General features: G+C 39.4%; 1 protein-coding gene across 1 annotated transcript in view; it reads right to left on the minus strand.

Annotated features, from left to right (window-relative positions):
• Nucleotides 1–22757, minus strand: part of AHRR (aryl hydrocarbon receptor repressor) — a 228281-nt gene that overhangs the window by 42394 nt on the left and 163130 nt on the right. Inside the window, exon 4 of the mRNA XM_073332501.1 lies at nucleotides 10987–11084. Coding sequence (XP_073188602.1) covers nucleotides 10987–11084 — 98 coding nt within the window. The remainder of the gene's footprint in view (nucleotides 1–10986; nucleotides 11085–22757) is intronic.

The raw sequence follows: 22757 nt of genomic DNA on the forward strand, positions 1-22757 counted from the left end.
TGCAAACTGTGTGAAGTGTGAATCCCAAAGTAAGCTAGTGTCTGGGGGGCTGTTTCATGCCTTCAGGGGTGATGAACCAGAGGGCAATGGTTTGAGTGTCTGGTACTTAAGAACTCAGGAAGGGTGGAACTGGGGAGACTTGGGACTGGAAGGCTGTTGGTGTCACCCTACAAGAAGTACCTCGGCTGGTGGAAGCTAGGTTGAGACCTTGTGCTTGTGGGCAGGCTACTGATGTCATGGCTCTGAATCAAATTAAGGCACCCAACATTACAGAGCAGGCTGTGACAGAACTCCTTACTGGGCTGGGTGATCCCCAAAACATCACACTTAGAGAGTTAGGCTTGATATTATAGTTCATGGTTATATCTTTATAATACTGTGCTGAGGCATTTGAAAAGCATAAAGCTTATCATAACAGCATGCATAATCATGGTAACTGGATGTGCAAATGACTATTTGGATATGTAACAAGTCATTTACCCATGCAATTATCACCAATGCACATTAAAATTTGACATAGTTTTGCATGTACTCTTCTTGCTACTCCTTTATAATCAATATGATGGTATACAAATTAATATAGGCTCTTCCAAGAATGGAACCCCCTAATCGGTGTTATTCCTCATTGTCATCTCTTATTATTTTTACTGGTAAAGAAAGGTTCAATTCTCACAGTACTTGCTCTTGCACAAATACTATGCCTATACTAAAACTATAATTTCTGAAACAAAGAAACAATCTGTAATAATTTGTGTAATTTCTGTTTTGAGTTCCTCAGGTAGAAGAAAAATTACGGTAATAATATGTTTTAATTTTATCCTTTAGTTGTTCTGTAGCTAGTCTCAGTGTTTCAACTTTCTTCTCAATTATTTGTTCAATATAAAAAATGCAACCCTGAGTAGTTCTACTTGAGAACTCACAGCATAATGGACTGATTGCTCATTACTCTAAATTGGCAATAACAAACCCAGGCTAAAGAGGATACCCATCCTCATCCACAAAAATAATTCAAATCTGAAAAAAGTCTCACGTAACATTTTTCTGATGTGTAGAAAATTAAGGCATGCACAAGCAGGAGTTCTCTGGAATATTCAGCAGTGTTTCTAACATGTAGGTGAATAAAATACTGAAAAGTAGGAACTGTCATAATGTTTCATCCATAATCAGCTTCCCTCAGTTTCTGCACAGTGATAGCTATTGTAAATGACAGACATATCGTTCTGTTAGAAACAGAATCTCAAACTAGATACTGGTGATAGCCTACATTCTATAGCAGTGATTTTCAACCTGTAGTCTGCAGACTTCGGGGGTCCACACACTATGTCTAAGATTTCCAAAGGGGTCCACACCTCCATTTGAAATTTTTTAGGGGTCCGCAAATGAAAAAAAGGTTGAAAATCACTGTTCTATAGCACTTCTGGAATTGCAGTTTCCCTACCTGTTTTAATTTCTGGTAGCAATTTCTCTGCTTTAGCTTTTTTTCAACTAGTGTAATTATCAATGTGTATTACTCCTGTAATTCTGAAAGGGTTTTTTAAAGAAACCAACATACTTCATGTTTTGCTTAATAACATACATTCAACTGTATGTACTAAAGCATCAAACACTTTTTTTGGACAATTTCTGGTGTCATGGAGTTTGAGAAAAGCAAGAGTGTGGGGACTGTCTTAATATTCTAGAAGAGAATTTGTAGACTGAAAGCAGAGTTTATAAAACACCCCACCCTGTTGGCAGCTGTTGATTCTGCTGGGAAAAAGCAGAGTGGGTTGTGCAGACTCAGGAAGGCAGGTGGCTCATTAGTCCATCTAGATATAAGGTAGAGGAGGTGACTTGTATGGAAGAGGATGTGGGTTGAATAGTCCAAAGAGTAGCTGCTACTACTGCTGTAAAGCTTATGTAAGTAGTGTCTGGATTGAGCTCTCCCCTGACAGCTAGTGATGAGCTGTGGAAAAGGATTTCAGGAGCTAATCTCATTTGCATGGGCACACCCACCCTGCCTAGTTGCTCAGCATGATGGGATGTTTGCTCAAATGATCACTTTTGGATGGTGTTGGATCCCCAGTCTCCTTATTATTGGGGCAGGAGTGATAAAGCATTGGTATCCTTGTTGTATGCATCAAGGGCAGCAGAACTGTACTTGGCATATCCTGATTGAGGGACTCACCCTCAACTAAATGGCACTCACTAGGCAGAGGGATGTGGGTTCCAAAGCCCAGTGATTTGAGAGAGGGTGAGATAGGTATTTGTGCCTAGTGGTGTGGGTCCTGCTTAAGGGTCTTAGACACCATTTGACCTTTTTCTCTCTACTGTGTAATAAAAACAGCTAATTTAGACTCAATTGAGGATCTTGTTACATACTACCTAGGTCTAAGTGTTAGACCTGCTTGTGCACCAGGAATGAGGCTCCCCCACTAACAGCTGAAATCACTGAGAGCTGTGTTAACGGGTGGAACCTGAAGACATCCTGGCCTATTGGCTGGCAGGATGGCCAGCAGGGTGGCTGGCGAAGAGGACCAGTGTGCAAATGCCTGGGCAGCGGAGCAAGTAAGGTGCCTTCTTACTTCTCCCACCCAGGGTGGGAGCTGAATTCTGCAGATGTACCTCTTAACTCTGGATTTGCACTGACCAAGGACAGCAACTGTGAGTGGGGTGCAGAGAAGGGACGGGAACGTTAAAGGAACTTTTGATTGCTAGACTTAAGAACCTGAAGGAAAAGGACACTGCCCAATTTACCATGAGTTTTTTGCTCATGGTTTATGTTTATGAATCCTGTTTGTGGTGTTTTCCCAAATTAATGCTGAGTTACTCCCTCCCCCTTTTATTAAAAGTTTCTTTGCTACACTAAGACTATGCGCTTGCGAGAAGGGAAGTATTGCCTCTTAGAGATGCCGGGGTGGTGTGTAATTGTCCCAGATCACTGGATGGGGGAATCAAGCTGGTTTTGTGTTGAATTGTTGAAAAGGAACCCGTAGATACTGAAGCCGGCCCTTGTTGCTGCCAACGCTGATTGGCAGAAGGGTTACACTTAAGCAAAAGGTTGGAGTTGACTTTCATTACCTTATAGTTAAAAAAGCCAAACCTGAGGAAAGGGTGAGTTTAGACTTTGTTTCTGGACTGTGTTTGTTGAACAGATTAGGTAAGGTGCCTGTATACACATTTCCACTAGTTTCTAAATTGTAGAGTTCGTTGAAGAACTGAAATTAGAACGGAATGTAGAAATTCTCACACTTTCCATTTTCTGCTCCTAAGATTTCAGAAAGTGTAAGTTAAGATGAGGTTAATTTTGCAAAGTTTCTGGGACTGGAGCAGCAGGCAGACATTTTAAGGAGCTCTCATTCCTATCGGCCCTCCTGCCCAAAAATGAATACATTCTCTTGGCTATTAGAGAATAGTTTATTATGCCTATTGTGCTTGCTTTGCACCCAGTTTTCCTATCAGTGCAAAGCAGTCAGGTATTTTATTCAAGTTTAATCAAACAGAAGTTCAATATCTTCATTAATGATCTAGATGATGGGATGGATTGCACCCTCACCAAGTTTTCAGATGACACTAAGATGGGGGGAGAGGTAGATATGCCGGAGGCTAGGGATAGGGTCCGGAGTGACCTAGACAAATTGGAGGATTGGGCCAAAATAAATCTGATGAGGTTCAACAAGGACAAGGACAGAGTTGGAATTTTTTTTGACAAGACATTTTTCTTCAGACAAGGCAGATTTGTCAAAACCGAAGCAGGAAAGGGTTAACTTCTATTAGTTTTCTCATTTCAAAAACTGTTGGAAAAGAGTTTCAAAATTGTCAAAATGTCTCTTTTCTACATTTTCAATAAGAAAAGTTCTGTTTTTTCAGTTTGAAATGATTTTTTCATTTAGAATTTGACATGAGGTATAATAAAAATTAATTTGAAAAGGTTAAAATTGGAATGAAACATTTTGATTTACCCAAACTGAATTTTTTTTAGATTGTCAGTTCATGAAGTTTTTTGAGATTTTGAATTTTCATCCTGGTATGGAACACGAAAATTTTTCAAAATTATTCCTAGAACGGGAAAACAGTTTTCTGCCAACTTCTGGTAGAGACTCAATACATTCACATTACTGTAAATATTTTTAATTTTTAAATTTACTAGATTTCCAGTGGACTGTGTCCTTTTAAAGACAGACATATTCTTAATAAATTCCTACTTACGACAACAACAGAAGGGAGGAGAAACACTGAAAAGATCTCTTGTATTCTGCCTGCTACGAATTGGAAATGACAAGCAGTGCTGAACAGATGCAGAAAGTAAATGTATGTGTGCAACAGAAGATAGTGAGTCTCTCCTGACCCCAATCTATAGGTGTCCTTTATAGCTATATTCTCCATAAATCATCCCATATGACTGAAGTCAGATCAGATTAGGTCGTCTGTGGAGGAAGTGTATCATTCACAATCAAAGGCAACTGAAGACAAAAGAATTAATACTGGGAAAATTTTTAAAAGTGGCATTAAGTTAAAAAACCACAAACATAGTGTATGAAAACTTTATACAAATACACTATTTTTGAAAATGTTCTGATCACCACACCACATTTGAAAACAATATAATACAAAGGTGAAGTAGTGAACTTAGTACAGGATTTATTCTAGTGAGAGTATGCTCTCCTAAGACTGAATTGTCAGATGTCAACATTGGTTGGAGTTGAAAAGTGATTCGTGATCACAACAGATGGTAAACTTATCCATGATGGTTCCATCAAACTCTTAAGTGATTTCTGATGTTCCAAACCCCTTTCCCCATCACAATCCTAACCTAATAATCCTCCATTTGTGTTTGACCCCCAATTCTTCTTTTATTTTAAGTTTGTGTTTAAATAAAAAACAGGAAAACAAATTTCTTGCACTCAGACTGAAGTTCAAACTAAGCTACTTTTTTCAAGATCAGAGTTTATTAAGTACTGATTACACAAAGTTTGAAAGAAGGAAATGGAATTACACTAACACTTTTAAAAAAAATTACAGGAAACTGAGTAGGAAAAAGGTTTCCTGTGTTATTTCCTTATACAAAGTGCAGAACAGCACCAATGGGATGTTTTCTACTATATCATTTCCCAATTCATCTTGGAATGAAATTTGAACATATGTTAATTTAAGTTCTGATTCAGATTGTATTAGTAGACGCCACCTGGAAATATCTCCTTGTACTGTAGCACATATTTATTCATCTCGCTTCAAAATAGATTGCAGAAATCCTATTATTCACAGTTATTTTTCAAGTAATGCAATAATGCCTTTAATAATAAATTTCATGTGCCAGGAACCAAATCTTGGAGTCTTTACTCTGCCAAAAGGCCCCCTGACTTTAGTCAGAGTATCGACTAAGGATTTCAGGACTGCGTCCAAAAGGCCTGATTCAACTTCCATTCAAGTTGATGGAAAGATTCATTGACTTCAGTGGGAGTTGGATCAGGTCCAAAGTAGTTATCCACAGTTGTGTCTCATACTGTGATTTAGAGTTAAAAAACAGATTAAGGGTCTAATTTTTCAAACAGGGCCTCAATTTTTCAGGTCTATTTTGGTGCCTATACTTAAATTGTGCCAATATTTTTGCACTGACAATGACCTACAGGCACAAATGCTGTTATAGTTAAATATCAAACAACCCAAAGGGCCCCACAAATCACCTTCTCAGATCTGAAACTGGCAGCATTTGTACCCCGCCAATGCAATTAAATGCTGGAGTAAAATAAGCTACAAAACATGGAGGATCAGTTTGAAAATCTAGCCCTAAATAACTATATATAAATAAGATTAAGGACTGAAGTGAGACTAGGCTTATTTACATCAGTTGAAGGTAATGGTAGGAGTGCCACCGGTACCCCTCTTTGGTCTGAAATAACCTTTATTTGTTGACCTTCAGGACTTTGCGGGAGCGGTCTGTTGCTTAAGACATAATGTTGAAGAAGGGGTATGTTATTGTCACAGGCTGCATAGTTATTGACATCTATGGTTATTTGTGATTTTTAAATAATTGCTAAAGGTGCCTAGACACTGATAGATGCTAATTTTGTTTTATAAATCTAAACAAATAAAGGTGGAATATGGTACTATCAATATGAATGAAAGTGGCAGAATGGACTCCTTTCTATCTAATATGCAAAATTCAATCATTCATAATGGGTCTCTCCATCATTCGTGCAAATTACGGAGGTTCAACTGTATATCACAAAACAAACAATTTAAGGCTCACTGAGACACACTAACAAGTTCCAAAGCATCAAGCAGTATGAGATTGCCTCACTCTGAAGTCTACCATTAGCCATGTGTACTAAAAGCAAATGCCTCCTGGGCTGCTCTCTTCGGGTGGTAGAATAAATGTCTATAGAACACCCCGTGGTGTGGGCAGGGTTATCCCCCACATGCTCCAACAGAATGGAGTGAGTTACAGAACCGATGTTTGCAAACGTTCTAACCCAAAGGGTATTGGAATCATTGGAATGTCAGATATTTTTTAAAGAGATCCTGGATCACTAAAATATTCAGGGAAAAAACAAGCCAAGGGATTCTGTTTTAATCAGTTGAGCCCACATATTCAGCCTTCTGGAGTATGATTCCAAACTACACCTGGAAGATCACTGCCTTTCTGCTCCCTCTAAATCGTATGGGCTTTTTTAGTGGGAATAGTAACCAAATCTGCCAGTGATGTCTTATTATTGGGCCCAATGTAATAAGGAAGGAAACTATAACACTGGCCTGGAAACGACCAGCTTCCACCTTCTGAGACAGAAGGGATACAGTGGATGGGCTATGTTACAGCAATGGGCAAATTGACAATGTCATTAAATAATAAATACCAGGACTGTGTGGTGACCGGGCAGCCTTAGAGCAACAATATGAAAATCGAGGAGGTAAAACTGTTAAACTGCACTGACTTAGAAAACTTTTTGGAAGTTGAAGGTTAAAACTCATTACAGGATACAAACCACTTGGGCGCAAAGCTAAGAGAATAGAGAAGGTCATACGAGTTGGCTACACAAGAGAAAAAACCAGAGCCTTCTTAATAAAATGGACTTCAACTTTAGTCAGAAGGGGTTTGTTTTCTCTTCTGGGGAATGTAGAAAGGGGAGACAGGATAATAAGAGTAAAAACATTGGGAGAAGTGAACAACTCAAATACCCTGCAGAGGGTAAGTAGCAGCATGGGTGAAAAAAAGAGATTATGACAAACAAAATTACTGGTAAGTAACTGTCTCTTTCCCGTGCCCACACACTATAAATTTATACTGAAATCCTACACAAGGCTTGATCCTGAGAGATGCTGAGCACCTACAACTCCCTTTTGAATTTAAAGGGAATTGTAGCCTCTCAGCACCTCTAAGGATCAGGCTCACAGTTTGTATATTTAAGAAGAAAGCGGAAGAACCTCAAACAGTAATTTGTAGAGCTTTGGCTATGTCAGGAACCTTCCCCACATTGTCTAACAAGAAAATTAAAAGCCCATTAGACCTTCTGGGCAAGGTGACCTTCTTCTTTAAAATACACTTCTGCTAGTCTTTCCATCATTGATCTATTACTTAACAGAATAGTCTATTTAGAAAGTGTGATAAACATACACAGTACATATATTATATGCTGAAGGTCTACATTTCAAGTAGTACTTTAGAAAGATATTTGAGTTAGCTTGGAAGCATCTCAAGATAAGGACCATACCTTTTTATGTTTGTACGGCACCAAGTACACAACTGGTCCTCAAAATAAAATAATCAGGCTTATATGAATCCAGGAACCAACCATGAGAGTTTGTACAGTGAAAGGTGTTTGCATGACAAGGAAAATGTAAGGATTTCTTGACACACCAAGAGGATCTTACAACAGCAGATAAAATGGCCTTATTCACGTGACTGTCCATAATACACAGTAGCTTTTCCCGCAGAGCAGCAATGAAGGCAACTACTTAGTTAAAACTCCTTTGTCCACTACAGCTAATAAGATGAATTTGGGTCAACAACAAAACCCACAATTCATTGCATCCCAACAATAGAAGTGAAACTCAAACAGCTTAATAGGACTAAATCGGGGGGTCCAGATAATGTTCATCCAAGAATATTAAAGGAATCGGCACCCGAAATTGCAAGCACATTAGCAAGAATTTTTAATGAATCTGTAAACTCAGGAGTTGTACCGTATGATTGGAGAATTGCTAACATAGTTCCGATTTTTAAGAAAGGGGAAAAAAAGCAATCCGAGTAACTACAGGCCTGTTAGTTTGACATCTGTAGTATGCAAGGTCTTGGAAAAAATTTTGAAGGAGAAAGTAGTTAAGGACATTGAAGTCAATGGTAAATGGGACAAAATACAACATGGTTTTACAAAAGGTAGATCAAACCAACCCTGATCTCCTTCTTTGAGAAAGTAACAGATTTTTTAGACAAAGGAAACGCAGTGGATCTAATTTACCTAGATTTCAGTAAGGTGTTTGATACGGTGCCACATGGGGAATTTTTAGCTAAATTGGACAAGATGGGGATCAATAAGAAAATTGAAAGGTGGATAAGGAATTGGTTAAAGGGGAGACTACAACGGGTCCTACTGAAAGGTGAACTGTCAGGCTGGAGGGAGGTTACCAGTGGAGTTCCTCAGGGATCAGTTTTGGGACCAATCTTATTTAATCTTTTTATTACTGACCTTGGCATAAAAAGTGGGAGTGTGCTAATAAAGTTCGCGGATGATACAAAGCTGGGAGGTATTGCCAATTTAGAGAAGGACCGGGATATCATACAGGAGGATCTGGATGACCTTGTAAATGGAGTAATAGTAATAGGATGAAATGTAATAGTGAGAAGTGTAAGGTCATGCATTTAGGGATTAACAACAAGAATTTTAGTTATAAGCTGGGGACGCATCAATTAGAAGTAGCGGAGGAGGAGAAGGACCTTGGAGTATTGGTTGATCATAGGATGACTATGAGCCGTCAATGTGATATGGCTGTGAAAAAAGCTAATGCGGTCTTGGGATGCATCAGGAGAGGTATTTCCAGTAGGGATAAGGAGGTATTAGTACCGTTATACAAGGCACTGGTGAGACCTCATCTGGAATACTGTGTGCAGTTATGGTCTCCCATATTTAAGAAGGATGAATTCAAACTGGAACAGGTACAGAGAAGGGCTACTAGGATGATCCGAGGAATGGAAAACTTGTCTTATGAAAGGAGACTCAAGGAGCTTGGCTTGTTTAGCCTAACTAAAAGAAGGTTGAGGGGAGATATGATTGCTCTCTATAAATATATCAGAGGGATAAATACCAGAGAGGGAGAGGAATTATTTAAACTCAGTACCAATGTGGACACAAGAACAAATGGATATAAACTGGCCACTGGGAAGTTTAGACTTGAAATTAGACGAAGGTTTCTAACCATCAGAGGAGTGAAGTTTTGGAATAGCCTTCCAAGGGAAGCAGTGGGGGCAAAAGATCTATCTAAGTATTCCTGTAGCCACATGGCTGCCATTCAAGACCTATAACAATTATATCTTACATGTATATGGCACTTATCACCTTAAAAGATCCCGAACACAAATTAAATACAGTGGGAACCCTTAAGAATTAGACACTTACTGCTTTTGCTATTATTTATATGGACTGTATTCCTTATACATTTAGAATGGGGAACTATTGCAAATAACATTTACTTATAATCAAATGGCAGTTTTATTAAGGGCACCGTGTGTATACAGGCATTGCTTCACCTATCTGTGAAATGTAGCCATCTCTGAGGTGGACCTCAGAGGCTATTTATCAATGCATAGCAGCGCTACTTTTAAATAAGATTAGTGGGCTTGATTCTCAGTTACACTAAGGCCCCTTTATGCCACTATGGCAACAGAGAATCTTTAAGCAGATGGAAATAGTTCTGCAAGAATAAAATGTTCAGAGCTCTTCCCTGATAAAGCAGAGCTGGTGTAAGAGTGCTGCACTAGCCCTCCACCTAGCCCTTGTCAGAGGCAGAGTAGAGGTCTATCCAGAGTGTACTGTGGCTATTTTCTGCTTTCTAGTGCATACCGTGTCACATGACCAGAACATGGGCAGTTGTCTCTAGTGGTTGTAGCAGGAGTCAGGCCTAATGGTCCTAATAAGCATCAGGCCTAGTGGCTAGAACAGGAGTCAGAGGTCAGGAATTGGAGCCCAGGGTCAGAGCTGGAGTCAGAGGTCAGGAATTGGAGCCCAGGGTCAGAGCTGGAGTCAGAGGTCAGGAATTGGAGCCCAGGGTCAGAGCTGGGTTACTTGGAGTGAGGAAATGCAGGGGCAGGGCTGGGAACAAGGCAGGAGCAATCACAGCCACAGGCACATGCTTTGAGCAGCCAGCATGCTGCTGCTGCTGGCCTTAAGAGCCAGCCTGCTGTCTCTTCCAACCAATCAGGTGTTGTAGCCAGTCAGGCAGCCTACAACGGGCCAGCTGCACTTTTTAGGTTGCCTGAAGCTTGGCTCTACAGGGCTTGCTCCCAGAGTACTCTGCTGCAGGCCCTGACTCCTGACACGTGGGAAGCCATGGAAAGCTGTTTAAATTATAGTAGCTCTTAGGCTGCTCTAACTCACACCAGAGATCAAGCAAGTCCCTGCATAGTCCCACAGGTGTGCACACAGGCAGCTAAAATCAATCTCCGCCACCATCACATGCCTGCTGTAAGTGAGAATCAGATCCTTGTATTTAATTGAAACTACTGGGAAATTTAGGGATGCAGAATGCAATCACCCAAGTTGGAATTTGACTAAGACTCCATAACTGATACTTTTATCCTTGCAAAAACTGCAACTGGATCTTTCATGTCCACAAGCGTTCTGGACCTTGATTTTGCATCCCATTCAACAGCAGACACTTCAAGTAATGCAAAGTCTAACACAATGCAGGGCCATTTGCTCAATACTGGCTCAGGCTAAATAACGTTTAATAAATCACCAATATAACTAAGTTGCATGCATAATCTTAGAACCAGAAATGATAGCATTTATCACTCACTTCTAGTAGAAGTCCACCTTCTGGTATGGCAGTCTCACTGGATACGTAGTCTTTTATTGTGTGACCAGCTTGCTTTCTAAAGTGTTTTTCTTGAATGGCTGTTGAAAAAAGCAATTAATAATATATAAATAATACCAATGAGGGCTTTTAGTTACTGAAAACTTATTGTTGGTTCTAGGGAGAGAAAAATACATTTCACAGCTCAGATGTTTTTATATAAAGTTTTTTCCTTGCTTGTCATTATAACTATCACATTATTTTTACTGATGATGTTTTTTCCATTATTATACTCGACATATAAAAAACAACAACAAAATCATAGGAAAGCAGCAGAGAAGACAATTGTCATATTGCCACACTGCTTTTGTTTACAAAAGAATACGTTATGAAAATTCTAACTAATAGCAACACTGTTCAGAAGATTGTCAGAGGGGATATAGGATATGGATGAGTTTTCTTATTTTCTGTTTTGTCCTCTTGTTTGGCATGAAATGATCTTGGCCTCTCACTTCTATGAATTTGAGATTAGTTCTAAGACTCTAGTGTATATTCTTGAAATGCCTTTTTTTCACATGTGAAGTCAAAGTTTGTTTTTTAGCATGGAAAGCATGAAAACTTTGGATTAAAATTGCAAAATTTTCTCTGGTAATACCAAGAGGCCTGATGGAAACAAACGCAGATTACTTTGGCTGACTGCTTTTCCCCTGTATAGGCTGTAAATATTCATTTTGAAATATCTTTAGATAATCAGATTTAAGTCTCTGTCGGAATAAATATGAAGTTGAATCCCTGAAAGAGTGATGATTTCAGATCCACTCTCAATGGACAGTCTCTACGTAAAAGAATAAATGGACACAAATCAGATGTCAAGAATTATAACATTCATAAACCAGTCGGAGAACACTTCAATCTCTCTGGTCACGCAATCACAGACATGAAGGTCGCTATCTTAAAACAAAAAAACTTCAAATCCAGACTCCAGCGAGAAACTGCTGAATTGGAATTCATTTGCAAATTGGATACTATTAATTTAGGCTTAAATAGAGACTGGGAGTGGCTAAGTCATTATGCAAGGTAGCCTGTTTCCTCTTGTTTTTTCCTACCCCCCCCCCAGATGTTCTGGTTTAACTTGGATTTAAACTTGAAGAGTGGTCAGTTTGGATGAGCTATTACCAGCAGGAGAGTGAGTTTGTGTGTGTATGGGGGTGGGGGGGATGTGAGAAAACCTGGATTTGTGCAGGAAATAGCCCAACTTGATTGTCATGCACATTGTGTAAAGAGTTGTCACTTTGGATGGGCTATCACCAGCAGGAGAGTGAATTTGTGTGGGGGGGTGGAGGGTGAGAAAACCTGGATTTGTGCTGGAAATGGCCCACCTGATGATCACTTTAGATAAGCTATTACTAGCAGGACAGTGGGGTGGGAGGAGGTATTGTTTCATATTCTCTGTGTATATATAAAGTCTGCTGCAGTTTCCACAATATGCATCTGATGAAGTGAGCTGTAGCTCACGAAAGCTTATGCTCTAATAAATTGGTTAGTCTCTAAGGTGCCACAAGTACTCCTTTTCTTTTTGCGAATACAGACTAACACGGCTGTTACTCTGAAACTCTCAATTTTGAGGATAATGAAAGAATCACCCAGAAGACAGAGTTGATTATATACATCATCTGCTAGGTGAGTATCTGGATCATTGGGGAAGTATGGAGTGTGAAGCAAATCTTGTGATTCTGTCAATAAATAATGAGTTAAAGATTCAGCTTCATTATTATTGCAGGGTTTTTAGTTATTTGATCTGGATCATCTTGAAAAAGCTATGATGGCTAACTGAGATGAGACATTCACCACTGTTCAAACGTACCAATCTAACACATTCAATCTACAAAAATACAGTTCTTACTTGGTTTTGCTCTGTTGATGTGAAGGGACAGTGAGAAGGGTCTGCCACTAAGTGGACCCAGGGCAGTTGGTACATATAGGCTACTCCAAATGTCAGCCCATAGGTGCTGGAACTAGGGTACTGGGGGTGCTGCTGCATCCCCTGACTTGAAGTGGTTTCCATTATATACAGGGTTTACGGTTTGGTTCAATGGCTCTCAGGACCCCGCTGTACAAATTGTTCCAACAACCCCTGCATCAGCCTGGAGTAACAGCCACAGGTTAATAACCCCAAAATAGGGATGAAACAATCTGAAATAATTCATTCCACATAGGAATATTAAAAAAAAAGTCTGGAATGTTACTTGGCTCTTTGCTAAATGTAGTGATGACAACTGGATGCAATTTTTGAATAAGAGCCCAGAGTAAAAACTGAATAAAAATGTTCATGGATTTAACAGTATTAGCTGAAAATGACAAAGGGCGTGGTCCAAAGCCTATTGGAGTGATTTCTCCTTATTTCATAGGTTTTGGATCAGGTGCTTGTTAACCTGAGGCTCTACAAAGAGTCAAGAGACACGGTATCTTTTCATATCATATGATGGCAACACAGATACCACAGTTCTGGAAGTTACGTAAGAAATTTGAATTGGTTTTTAGTTCAGATAGTGAACATTTACTGCTAGTGATACTGTGGACTCATATTTCCTAAATTGTAATCTCAAGCATAGATAATAAATTCCGCACCTGAGTTGTGGAAAACACACTAGGATATCCCAAAACTATATGAAACAGGACTAAGGGTGGGTTTCCGTGCAAATTTTTCAAGCTACTATGATTTCATGTTTTCAACCCTGCAAGCCATTCTGCAAAATGGATATGAAACTTCTGTGGAAAGGTGCACATTTTTAGGGGATGGGTTTTGTAGTTGGTCTTGGTTTAAATGTCAGGTTTATTGGGAAAGGTCACATGATGTATCTTTTCCATGTCCCTGCTCAGCTGAGCTTGCTCCTAGGTCAGTCATAATGCCATTTGCAGCTGGGTATTACAAAGAGGGTGTAACTACAATTTCTGAAAGCAGAGCCCCCATCCCATTGCTCCCCTACACCCCAAAAGTATATTTTCATAATTCTCTACACAGAGGCTCTTTATCTTTGTGTAGGTTAAAAGACAGACAGGGAGTGGCAAGAGGAAATGAAGATTTATTTTTATGAGTTCTTTTGGCTTTGTCAAACATTCCAGTGGGGCTAACTCCATCTTTAAGAGGAAAGCATTATTTTATTTCATTTCATTTCATCGAGCAGGCTAGGGTTCCCTGCCTGTTTGTTAGCCTTCAGGCTCACACAAACACAGCAGCAGAGGCACAAGAGATGTTTGTTCCACAGTCCATCTAGTACTAATTCCATTTCCAAATATAAAGTATTATATTGTACTGTCATATCACCTGCTAGAAGTTCCTGTATGTTTGGCCACACCCATCTGTTTCATAATACGTTGTACACATTGCCCCAAAATGTGAACAGACCCATAGCAGCAGGCAAGGCAGCCCTCCTTGTGCCAAGAAGCAGAATGCATTCCTCAGAAGCAGAAAAATTGTTCCCTGCGCCTGGATCAGCATAGCTTCCTCATCACTATATACTCCCCCTCAGGGTTGAAGACACTGCATTAAAATGAAATATGAATATAAAATCCTTAAGTGGAACCAACCCATCAGGGAAGCAGGGATCAGTCACTAATGCACAAAGAGCTCAGAAGAGAGGCTGATGTTGATGAGAGTGTGTCATTGATGAAGGCAGCAAACATGGTATCTCAGTGAGGAAGAACAGGACATATTACAGAGTGTAGAGGAGAAACTGAAAAATATTACCCCATTGGGAGTAACAGGTAAACACAAGCAACAATTAACCTCTGTTTTAGAGCCCTGCTGATGCCTTATCAGTGACTAGAGACAGGCAATTTTTCTGGACAAATTTTTCATCGAAAAATGCATTTTGGGGGGTCTGAAAGTATTTACCCAAATTGGGTCAATTTGATGAATAGTTTCAATTGAGAACATTTTGTCAAAAAAGAGTCAAAATATTTTGTCTTGACCTTTTTGAAACATTTTGTTTTGACTTTCATTCAAAACAGTAATTCGGTTTCAAATTTGGCCCCAGATTTTTTTTAAAAAAACACAACAAAGAAGGGTGAAAACACCTGAAACAGGCAAATCAAAATGAAAAAATTGGTTTTATTGACTTGAAACTGATCGTAAAACAAAAATAATTTTGTTTCAGGTCAACTTGAAATGTTTGGGTGGATTCAGTTGAGATTTTTCAGTTTGATGAACATTTTTCAAAAAAATTGTTTTTGTTCATCCCAAACCAGAGGGTATTTTTTTTCCAGATTTTTCAGTTATGCCTCTGAACTAAAAAACCCATTATTAACTCAGCTCTACCAGTGACTGAGTAGTAAGAATTGAACAGGAGTCACTAGAAAGAAAGCAGCAAGTGATCCTGACTGGTGATATGATAGTGAGAAATCTTGTTCTGAGACACATGTGGCCAAATTTGAAAATTAAATAGAATGCCACCTCTATGGGTACAGGACAAATGATATAACAAAAAGGATAAAAGAGAGCTTGAAGAATGCCAGGGGAAAATCCTCTAGATGTCATGCATGTGGGAAAAGATTAGGGGAGATTTAATAAACTCAAGGATGATGCAGGAATCCAGGAGAGCTGAAACCTTGTTGGAATTTCATTTAGTACCAAGAACAATAGAAGGAAAGAAATTGATATTCGAGGCTAACGGATGGAGGTATAAGCTGTGTCAAGAGTTGGGGTTGAATTTATGGAGCCTGGAAAAGCCTTCCATGAAGAGACACAACTGTTTGGATTATACTGTCTCCAATTAAGGGCAGGGGACTAACCTGCCAGGTTCAAAATTAGCAAAGCTGGTTAGGTAGGAAGTGGACAAAGGGGGGAGCTTTTGCTTAACACAAATTATCTGTTACGTATTTCCAACATACAAAATAAAACAGAAGATGGAGCTGTTCTGCAAAAGAAGATGAAAAATAAAAGCTATGTTGATATACAAGAGTGACAAACACATGAAGCATAGGCAACAAATGTGAGAGGATCACAAATTCTAGCAAGCCTGGTGAAATCAGAGGAAGTATCAAAATCCACAACTCTGGAAAGGCTGGAAACTACTAAAAGACACTATAATTGAAGAACATAAGAATGGCCATACTGGGTCAGACCAATGGTCCATCTAGCTTAGTCTCATGTCTCTGACAGTGGCCAATGCCAAATGCTTCAGAGGGAATGAACAGAACAGGGCAGTTATCAAGTGATCCATCCCCTGTTGTCCATTCCCAGCTTCTGACAGTTAGAGGCTGAGGACACCCAGAGCATGTGGTTGGATCCCTAATCATCTTGACTAATAGCCATTGATGGACCTATCCTCCATGAACGTATCTAGTTCTTTTCTGAACCCAGTTAGAGCTTGGGCCTTCACAACATCCCCTGGCAATGAGTTCCACAGGTTGACTGTACATTGTATGAAGAAGTACTTTGTTATGTTTGCTTTAAAACTGCAGCCTATTAATTTCATTGGGTGACCCCTGGTTCTTATGTTACGTGAAGGGGGTAAATAACACTTTCACTTTCTCCACACCATTCATGATTTTATAGACCTCTATCATATCCCACCTTAGTCATCTCTTTTCCAAGCTGAAAAGTTCCAGACTTTTTACTCTCTCCTCAAATGGAGTCTGTTCCATACCCCTAATCATTTTGGTTGCCCTCCTCTGCACTTTTTCCAATTCTAATATATCTTTTTTGAGATGGCGTGGCCAGAACTGCACATACTATTCAAGGTGTGGGTGCATCGTGGATTTATATAGTGACATTATGATATTTTCTGTCTTATTATCTATCCCTTTCGTAATGGTTCCTAACATTGTTACCTTTTTAGACTCCTGCTGCACATTGAGTCGATGTTTTCAGAGAACTATTCACAATGACTCCAAGATCTCTTTCTTGAGTTGTAACAGCTAATTTAGACCTCATCATTTTACATGTATGGTTGGGATTATGTTTTCCAATGTGAATTACTTTGCATTTATCAACATTGAATTTAATCTGCCATTTTGTTGCCCAGTCTCCCAGTTTTGTGAGATCCCTTTGTAACTCTTCGCAGTCTGCTTTAGACTTATCTTGAGTAATTTTTATCATCTGAAAATTTTACTATCTCACTGTTTACCCCTTTTCGAGATCATTGATGAGCAGCACTTGTCCCAGTACAGATCCCACAGATCCTTGGGGGAACTGCTATTTATCTCACTCCATTTTGAAAACTGAACATTAATTCCTCTGCTTTGTTTCCTGTCTGTTAACCAGTTACTGGTCCGTGACAGGACCTTCCCTCTTATCCCATAACGGCTTATTTGCTTAAGAGCCTTTGGTGAGGGACCTTGTCAAAGACTTTCTGAAAATCCAAATACACTGAGTCCACTGGATCCCCCTTGTCCACATGCTTGTTGACCCTTTCAAAGAATTCTCATAGATTGGTGAGGCATGATTTCCCTTTACATAAGCCGCCTTGACTCTTCCCCAACAAATTGTGTTCATCTATGTGTCTGATAACTTTTTATTCTTTATTATAGGTTGAATCAATTTAGCTAGTACTGAAGTTAGGTTTACCAGCCTATAATTGCCAGGATCTCCTCTGGAGCCTTTTAAAAAAATTGGCATCACATTAGCTAACCAGTCATCTAGTACAGAAGCTCATTTAAATGACAGTTGACATGCCACCATTAGTAGTTATACAATTTCCTATTTGAGTTCCTTCAGAACTCTTGGGTGAATACCATCTGGTCCTGGTGACTAATTACTGTTTAATTTATCAATTTGTTCCAAAACCTCCTCTACGGACACCTCAATCTGGTCCAGTTCCTCAGATCTGTCACCTAAAAAGAATGGCTCAGGTTTGGGAATCTCCCGCTCATCCTTTGCATTGAAGACTGATGCAAAGAATTCATTTAGCTTCTTTGCAATGGCCTTATCTTCCCTGAGTGCTCCTTTAGTTCTTCAATTGTCCAGTGGCCCTACTGATTGTTTGGTAGGCTTCTTGCTGCTGATGTACTTCAAGAAAATTTTGCTGTTAGTTTTTGTTTTTTACTAGTTGCTTTTCAATTTCTTTTCTGACTTGCCTGATTATACTTTTACACTTGACTTGCAGAGTTTATGCTCCTTTCTATACAGACTACAATTTCTTGTTGTTTTCTTCTTTTTCAGAGAAGTGTCCATTGTGATTTCATGAAGCACTGTTCAGCTAGGAGGATGGAGAACCATTTCCTGGTCTGGAAATGCAAAAAGGTGAGGACATCAAAGAAGAATACAAAGGGAAGACTGATAGCTGGAGTAGCTAACTGATGATGAATGCACAAAAAACACCGAGTTTGGTGATTTTGGATTAGCTGAATGTTTTATGTAATGAGAGGCAACAGTTTCGTTTTAATGGTCTCCTCTTTAAGCACAAGTTACCAACCTCTGTCAGGGGAATTAGTGGATTGGAGGGATATGAATAATGAAATTGCTCTAAATCAGTTAGAAAATGTACAGTTAGAGGCAGAGAGTATATTACAAAAGTATCTCATTCTTGCACTAGCATTGCCTATCTATAGACCTAAACCTCTTGATTTGAAAAATCAAATCTAGAAGACCTTGAACATGTTAAAGGGGAGAAACGCACTCTGACATCTTTAATTCCAAATTCTTGAGAAATTTACTAAAAATTGTCCTCATCAATCATTTTATTTTGTCCCTCACTCCAGAGATCACATATTTGGTGTAAGTTACTATTTTATTTGCATTTATATAAACCTCAGAGCTCTTGTTAAAATATGATTTTAGACCAATGGGATTACCCTCTCCAAATCAACCCTCCAAGTCCTCTCATGGATCAGCCTTAACTCCACCCACTCAAGTTATAGTAGTGACCCAGTTTAATCCATTCCAAGAGTAGTGGGGAGACCATCTCTCTTCTGGACTGCTGCAACAGCCATGCTGCCCCTTACGCTGGGCAGATCGTAACTTCATTTCAAATTCAATTGATCAAAAAAGAAACTGAAAATACCAAGCCTGATTGAACTATACATTATTTTGCACACTTGAACACTGTCTCTTTTCTATACATATTAATTTCTCTTTAGAGCCAAGAATAGCTGGTCATGTGTACCCTACTGAATGGAAAAAGAACTCTGCGCATGAAATTGTCTTAAACTGAGCAATAGCCATGAATCTAATGGGACTATTCCTCTCACTATTGATGTGGAGCTAATGTTAACACTAAGGACTAGACTCTACAGACTGTACATTAAAAATCAAGTTACGTACAACATGAAGAAGAATTATTAAACTACTGTACAATCAGAACAGCATCTTTTCATTCTGAAATGCCACAGCTCACAGTTGGCATGACTGTTTCAGGAAAGAAATCACCAACAAAATCCATTCTCAGACAGCCTGATGTTTAGAGTACAGTACTGTAGCAGGGCCCATCAGACTGCCAGATGAAATTATGCTAGCAATAATACAAAGCTTTCCTTCCCTACTTAGTGGCTTTCTTAGTCTGCTTCTTCTTAAGAGACTCTTTGAAATGTGTCTGCCCTTTGAAGTTTAAGTGCAGCATGGCATTTATTTAAGGTACCAAACTCAGTAAACTGTACTACTTTCTTTTCCTTCAAAATCTCTTCCCCTCTTTCTTTCATAATTGTTTGCCTCATTCTTAGTGAGAACTTAATGTGTTTCCCATGTACATGAGGTATCAAAGACATGCCCTCTTCTGACAGTTACATTCTCCTCTAGCTATTTTACAGTATATTTTTTTCTCGCAGCTTTGCATGATTAGAGCTCACAGATATCTTCATGGCATGTGGGCGGGATCTGGGCACAGAGCCACCTACCAAGTTGAAACCCCACCCTTTGCTCCCCTTCCCTCCCCAGTTGAGGAATTCCTTTTGAGAAAAAACACCAGGGGGAGAGCAGGCCTTTTGGTAAAAGCAGACTGCTCACTAACCAGAGCTTCACTGTCACGCAATCTAACCGGCTGTCAATCTTTCCTTGCATCTGACAGTGGCCTGGCTCTTGTTCAAACCATTGCGTGCAAGCAGACAAGCCACATTACCCTATGAAGTATTTCATAATAACAACAGCTGTTAAATATTGATGACTCCTGGCAAGCTCTGAATGCTTTTTGTGAAGGTTAAGCCTTCATGTAATGGAACCTAATTCCTCATTATATATTGTATCAGATATCTGGAAATTGCCTAAAAAAAGAAATGTAGCTTAAAGTAAAGAATCAGAAAATAACTCCCATTCATTAGGGAGGGGGGGAAACTGGCAAGTTAAAAGGTGAAGAATATTTCTGTCAAGTAAATTCCTTTTTACAAATAGAAAGGAAAAGGCTACAGGAAAAACGATCAAAACAATTAGTTTAGTTATATTCCACTGGGTTGGGTTTTTTTACATAAATAAGTTCTGATGAAGAAAACGTTCTAGAATAGCTGTCTGATTTGTCTTGTTCATTTACACAGAACATTTTAGAATGCATGAAACTGTTCATATATTAAACACATCATAAGTGGTAAAGTACACATTTCTGTACCCCTTCTAGTACCCTCAATCCTGAGGGAACTGGCTAGTGCTGGGTTTCATGGAGGGCAGTGAGGATGCTAATGTGAAAGGTCAGAGAGGGCTTCCAGCACTGGAGAGGTATAAAGGGGCTAGTTTTTTGTCTTGACCTCCCCCAAGCCCCAGCAGAAATCTTTCATGTTCTTCAGCTTGACCTCCTAAAACAACTCGCTTTGCTAACTAGTCTCTCTTGACCTGACTCTTGACCCATCAGAAAGGGAGTCAAGTCAGGCAGAAGAACATGGCTGTTGAACTTGAGCCTTTGGGAGCGAAATGGCATGAAGCTAGAATGGATAACACTGAGGATTCAGGCTAAAGGCAGAGATCAGTGTGTGAGGCAAATGAAGGAACCTCACCAAGGGAAGGAAAGCAAGTTGGGGCTCTATTTGGGGAGGATTATAGAAGGAATTTTTGTCTCTCTTTTGTGAGGATGTAAGAATGTGGGGAGGAGTGCAGAGGGTGGAGGACTGCAATTAGAAGAGGTAAGCTAAGAAACTGTAAACAACAATATACTTATTTTTAGCTCTATTGCAGTTCCTTGAGGAGAAGCACTGTGAAGTTTAAGAGAATTCATGGTAAAGATTACTCCACCCACCTCCCTATCCCTACTGCTCACAATCTGGGATTCATACCAAGCAATGTAGTCTTGCATTAATATTTTTAAAACTCAGTGAGCATAACAAAGAACTACTCATTATTTATACTTTATTAAAAGCAATATTTTCTAAAGAAAGTGAACTTCTGTCTGTGAAAACCAAGATACAGCTTTTCTGCTAAATGCACTAGAAATTTTGAACTAAACTGTGTCAACAAATGAATCGTAAGCTCAACTTGGTGCAAAAGAAATGTAAATATTGTAGTCATGTTAGACTCACTATAACTATGGTAGAGGAGGCACTTTAATTTCATATGTGATTTCTTATAGACTTTTGAAAGAGTTACTTTTGAAGCTGTCAGTCCAGAGGTGACTTATGTAGTATTTAGGAAGTGTGTTTAAAATTATGTTTGTCTATTTTTGAGATCTCAGGTTGAAAAATTATGATTTTTACTGAAGTTTTTCAGATGTTTTACTCTATTTTCCTCTCCCTGTCCCAATTTTGTACACTGGAACACAGTTTAAACCAGTTAGGATGATCCAGGCTTTCACCTGCTAATCCATTTTAACTTTGACTGCCCTGAGTCTTCCTCTTCATCTGGTCAGCCATCACACTCCCTGTTTGTCTGAATGTGAGATCATCAGATTACATATTCATTTTATAGTTGCACATTCAGACTGAGATATGGAGGCACCTGTAGTTTAGCTGATAGCTAACCAGAGCTGCTGAGCAATTCCCATTCCTCCTGTCCTTGCCATTAAGATGGCACTGGAAGTTACCCAGCAGGGCTCAATGGTTATTCTGCTGGACTGTTGTGCATCTTTTCACATGTACAGCAGTTTAAAAAATGTATAGAGGAAATAGTCAAAACAATCCTCTATTTCTTCTGAATTTTCAGCATTTTCTCTAGAGTCACAGAATTTAGTCCATCCTCTTTCAGTGTGGCTCAAAATATTTCATTGTTCCTAAGCCATATCTTTTTTATTGAGCCCTGACCCCTAACAAGAATAGCACAAGCACGCAGACCCTTTTACCCATAAAGAGTTCCTCTGAACTCAGTAGGCTCTGCACTGGCACAAGGATCCACGTGCACTGTTCTCATTGCAATATCATGACCTCGTTCTCTCAGTTTCTGGGGATGACAAGAAGGACAGAGGAACAAGAACAATGTCTGTGACATTAACTAAATAAAATATATATCAGCAGCAACAATAACAGAAATCAGAGCAAGCCTTTGACCAAGCCAGTGTGTGACTGAATAAGAGTATGATGAAAAAATAACTTGTTATTCTCTCGAACAGGAACAGCTAACGGGAGTTTTGCGAAGGAGGTCTCCAGGTGCAGGAGGAGCGAGTACATGACCCTTGGGGTAAGTTTGTTGTCTGTAGTGTCTGTGTTTGTGGTGTGCTTGCTACCTGTCTGAAATATATTGTGTAGTCTGTTTGTTTGGGGACCGTGTACTGAGCCTAGCGGCCTGCTAGGCAAGGCTGAGAGCTTCTTAACGAGGCTTTGATCCCTAAGCACTTTAGCACCCATCAACCCTTAACCAGAGGGCGGGGCTAGGAAGACCAGGGCTTTAAAAAGCCCACTTCTAAGCAACCAGAGGAGCTAGTGAACAG

Source organism: Lepidochelys kempii, chromosome 2 (assembly GCF_965140265.1).
Source record: "Lepidochelys kempii isolate rLepKem1 chromosome 2, rLepKem1.hap2, whole genome shotgun sequence".
NCBI lineage: Eukaryota > Metazoa > Chordata > Testudines > Cheloniidae > Lepidochelys > Lepidochelys kempii.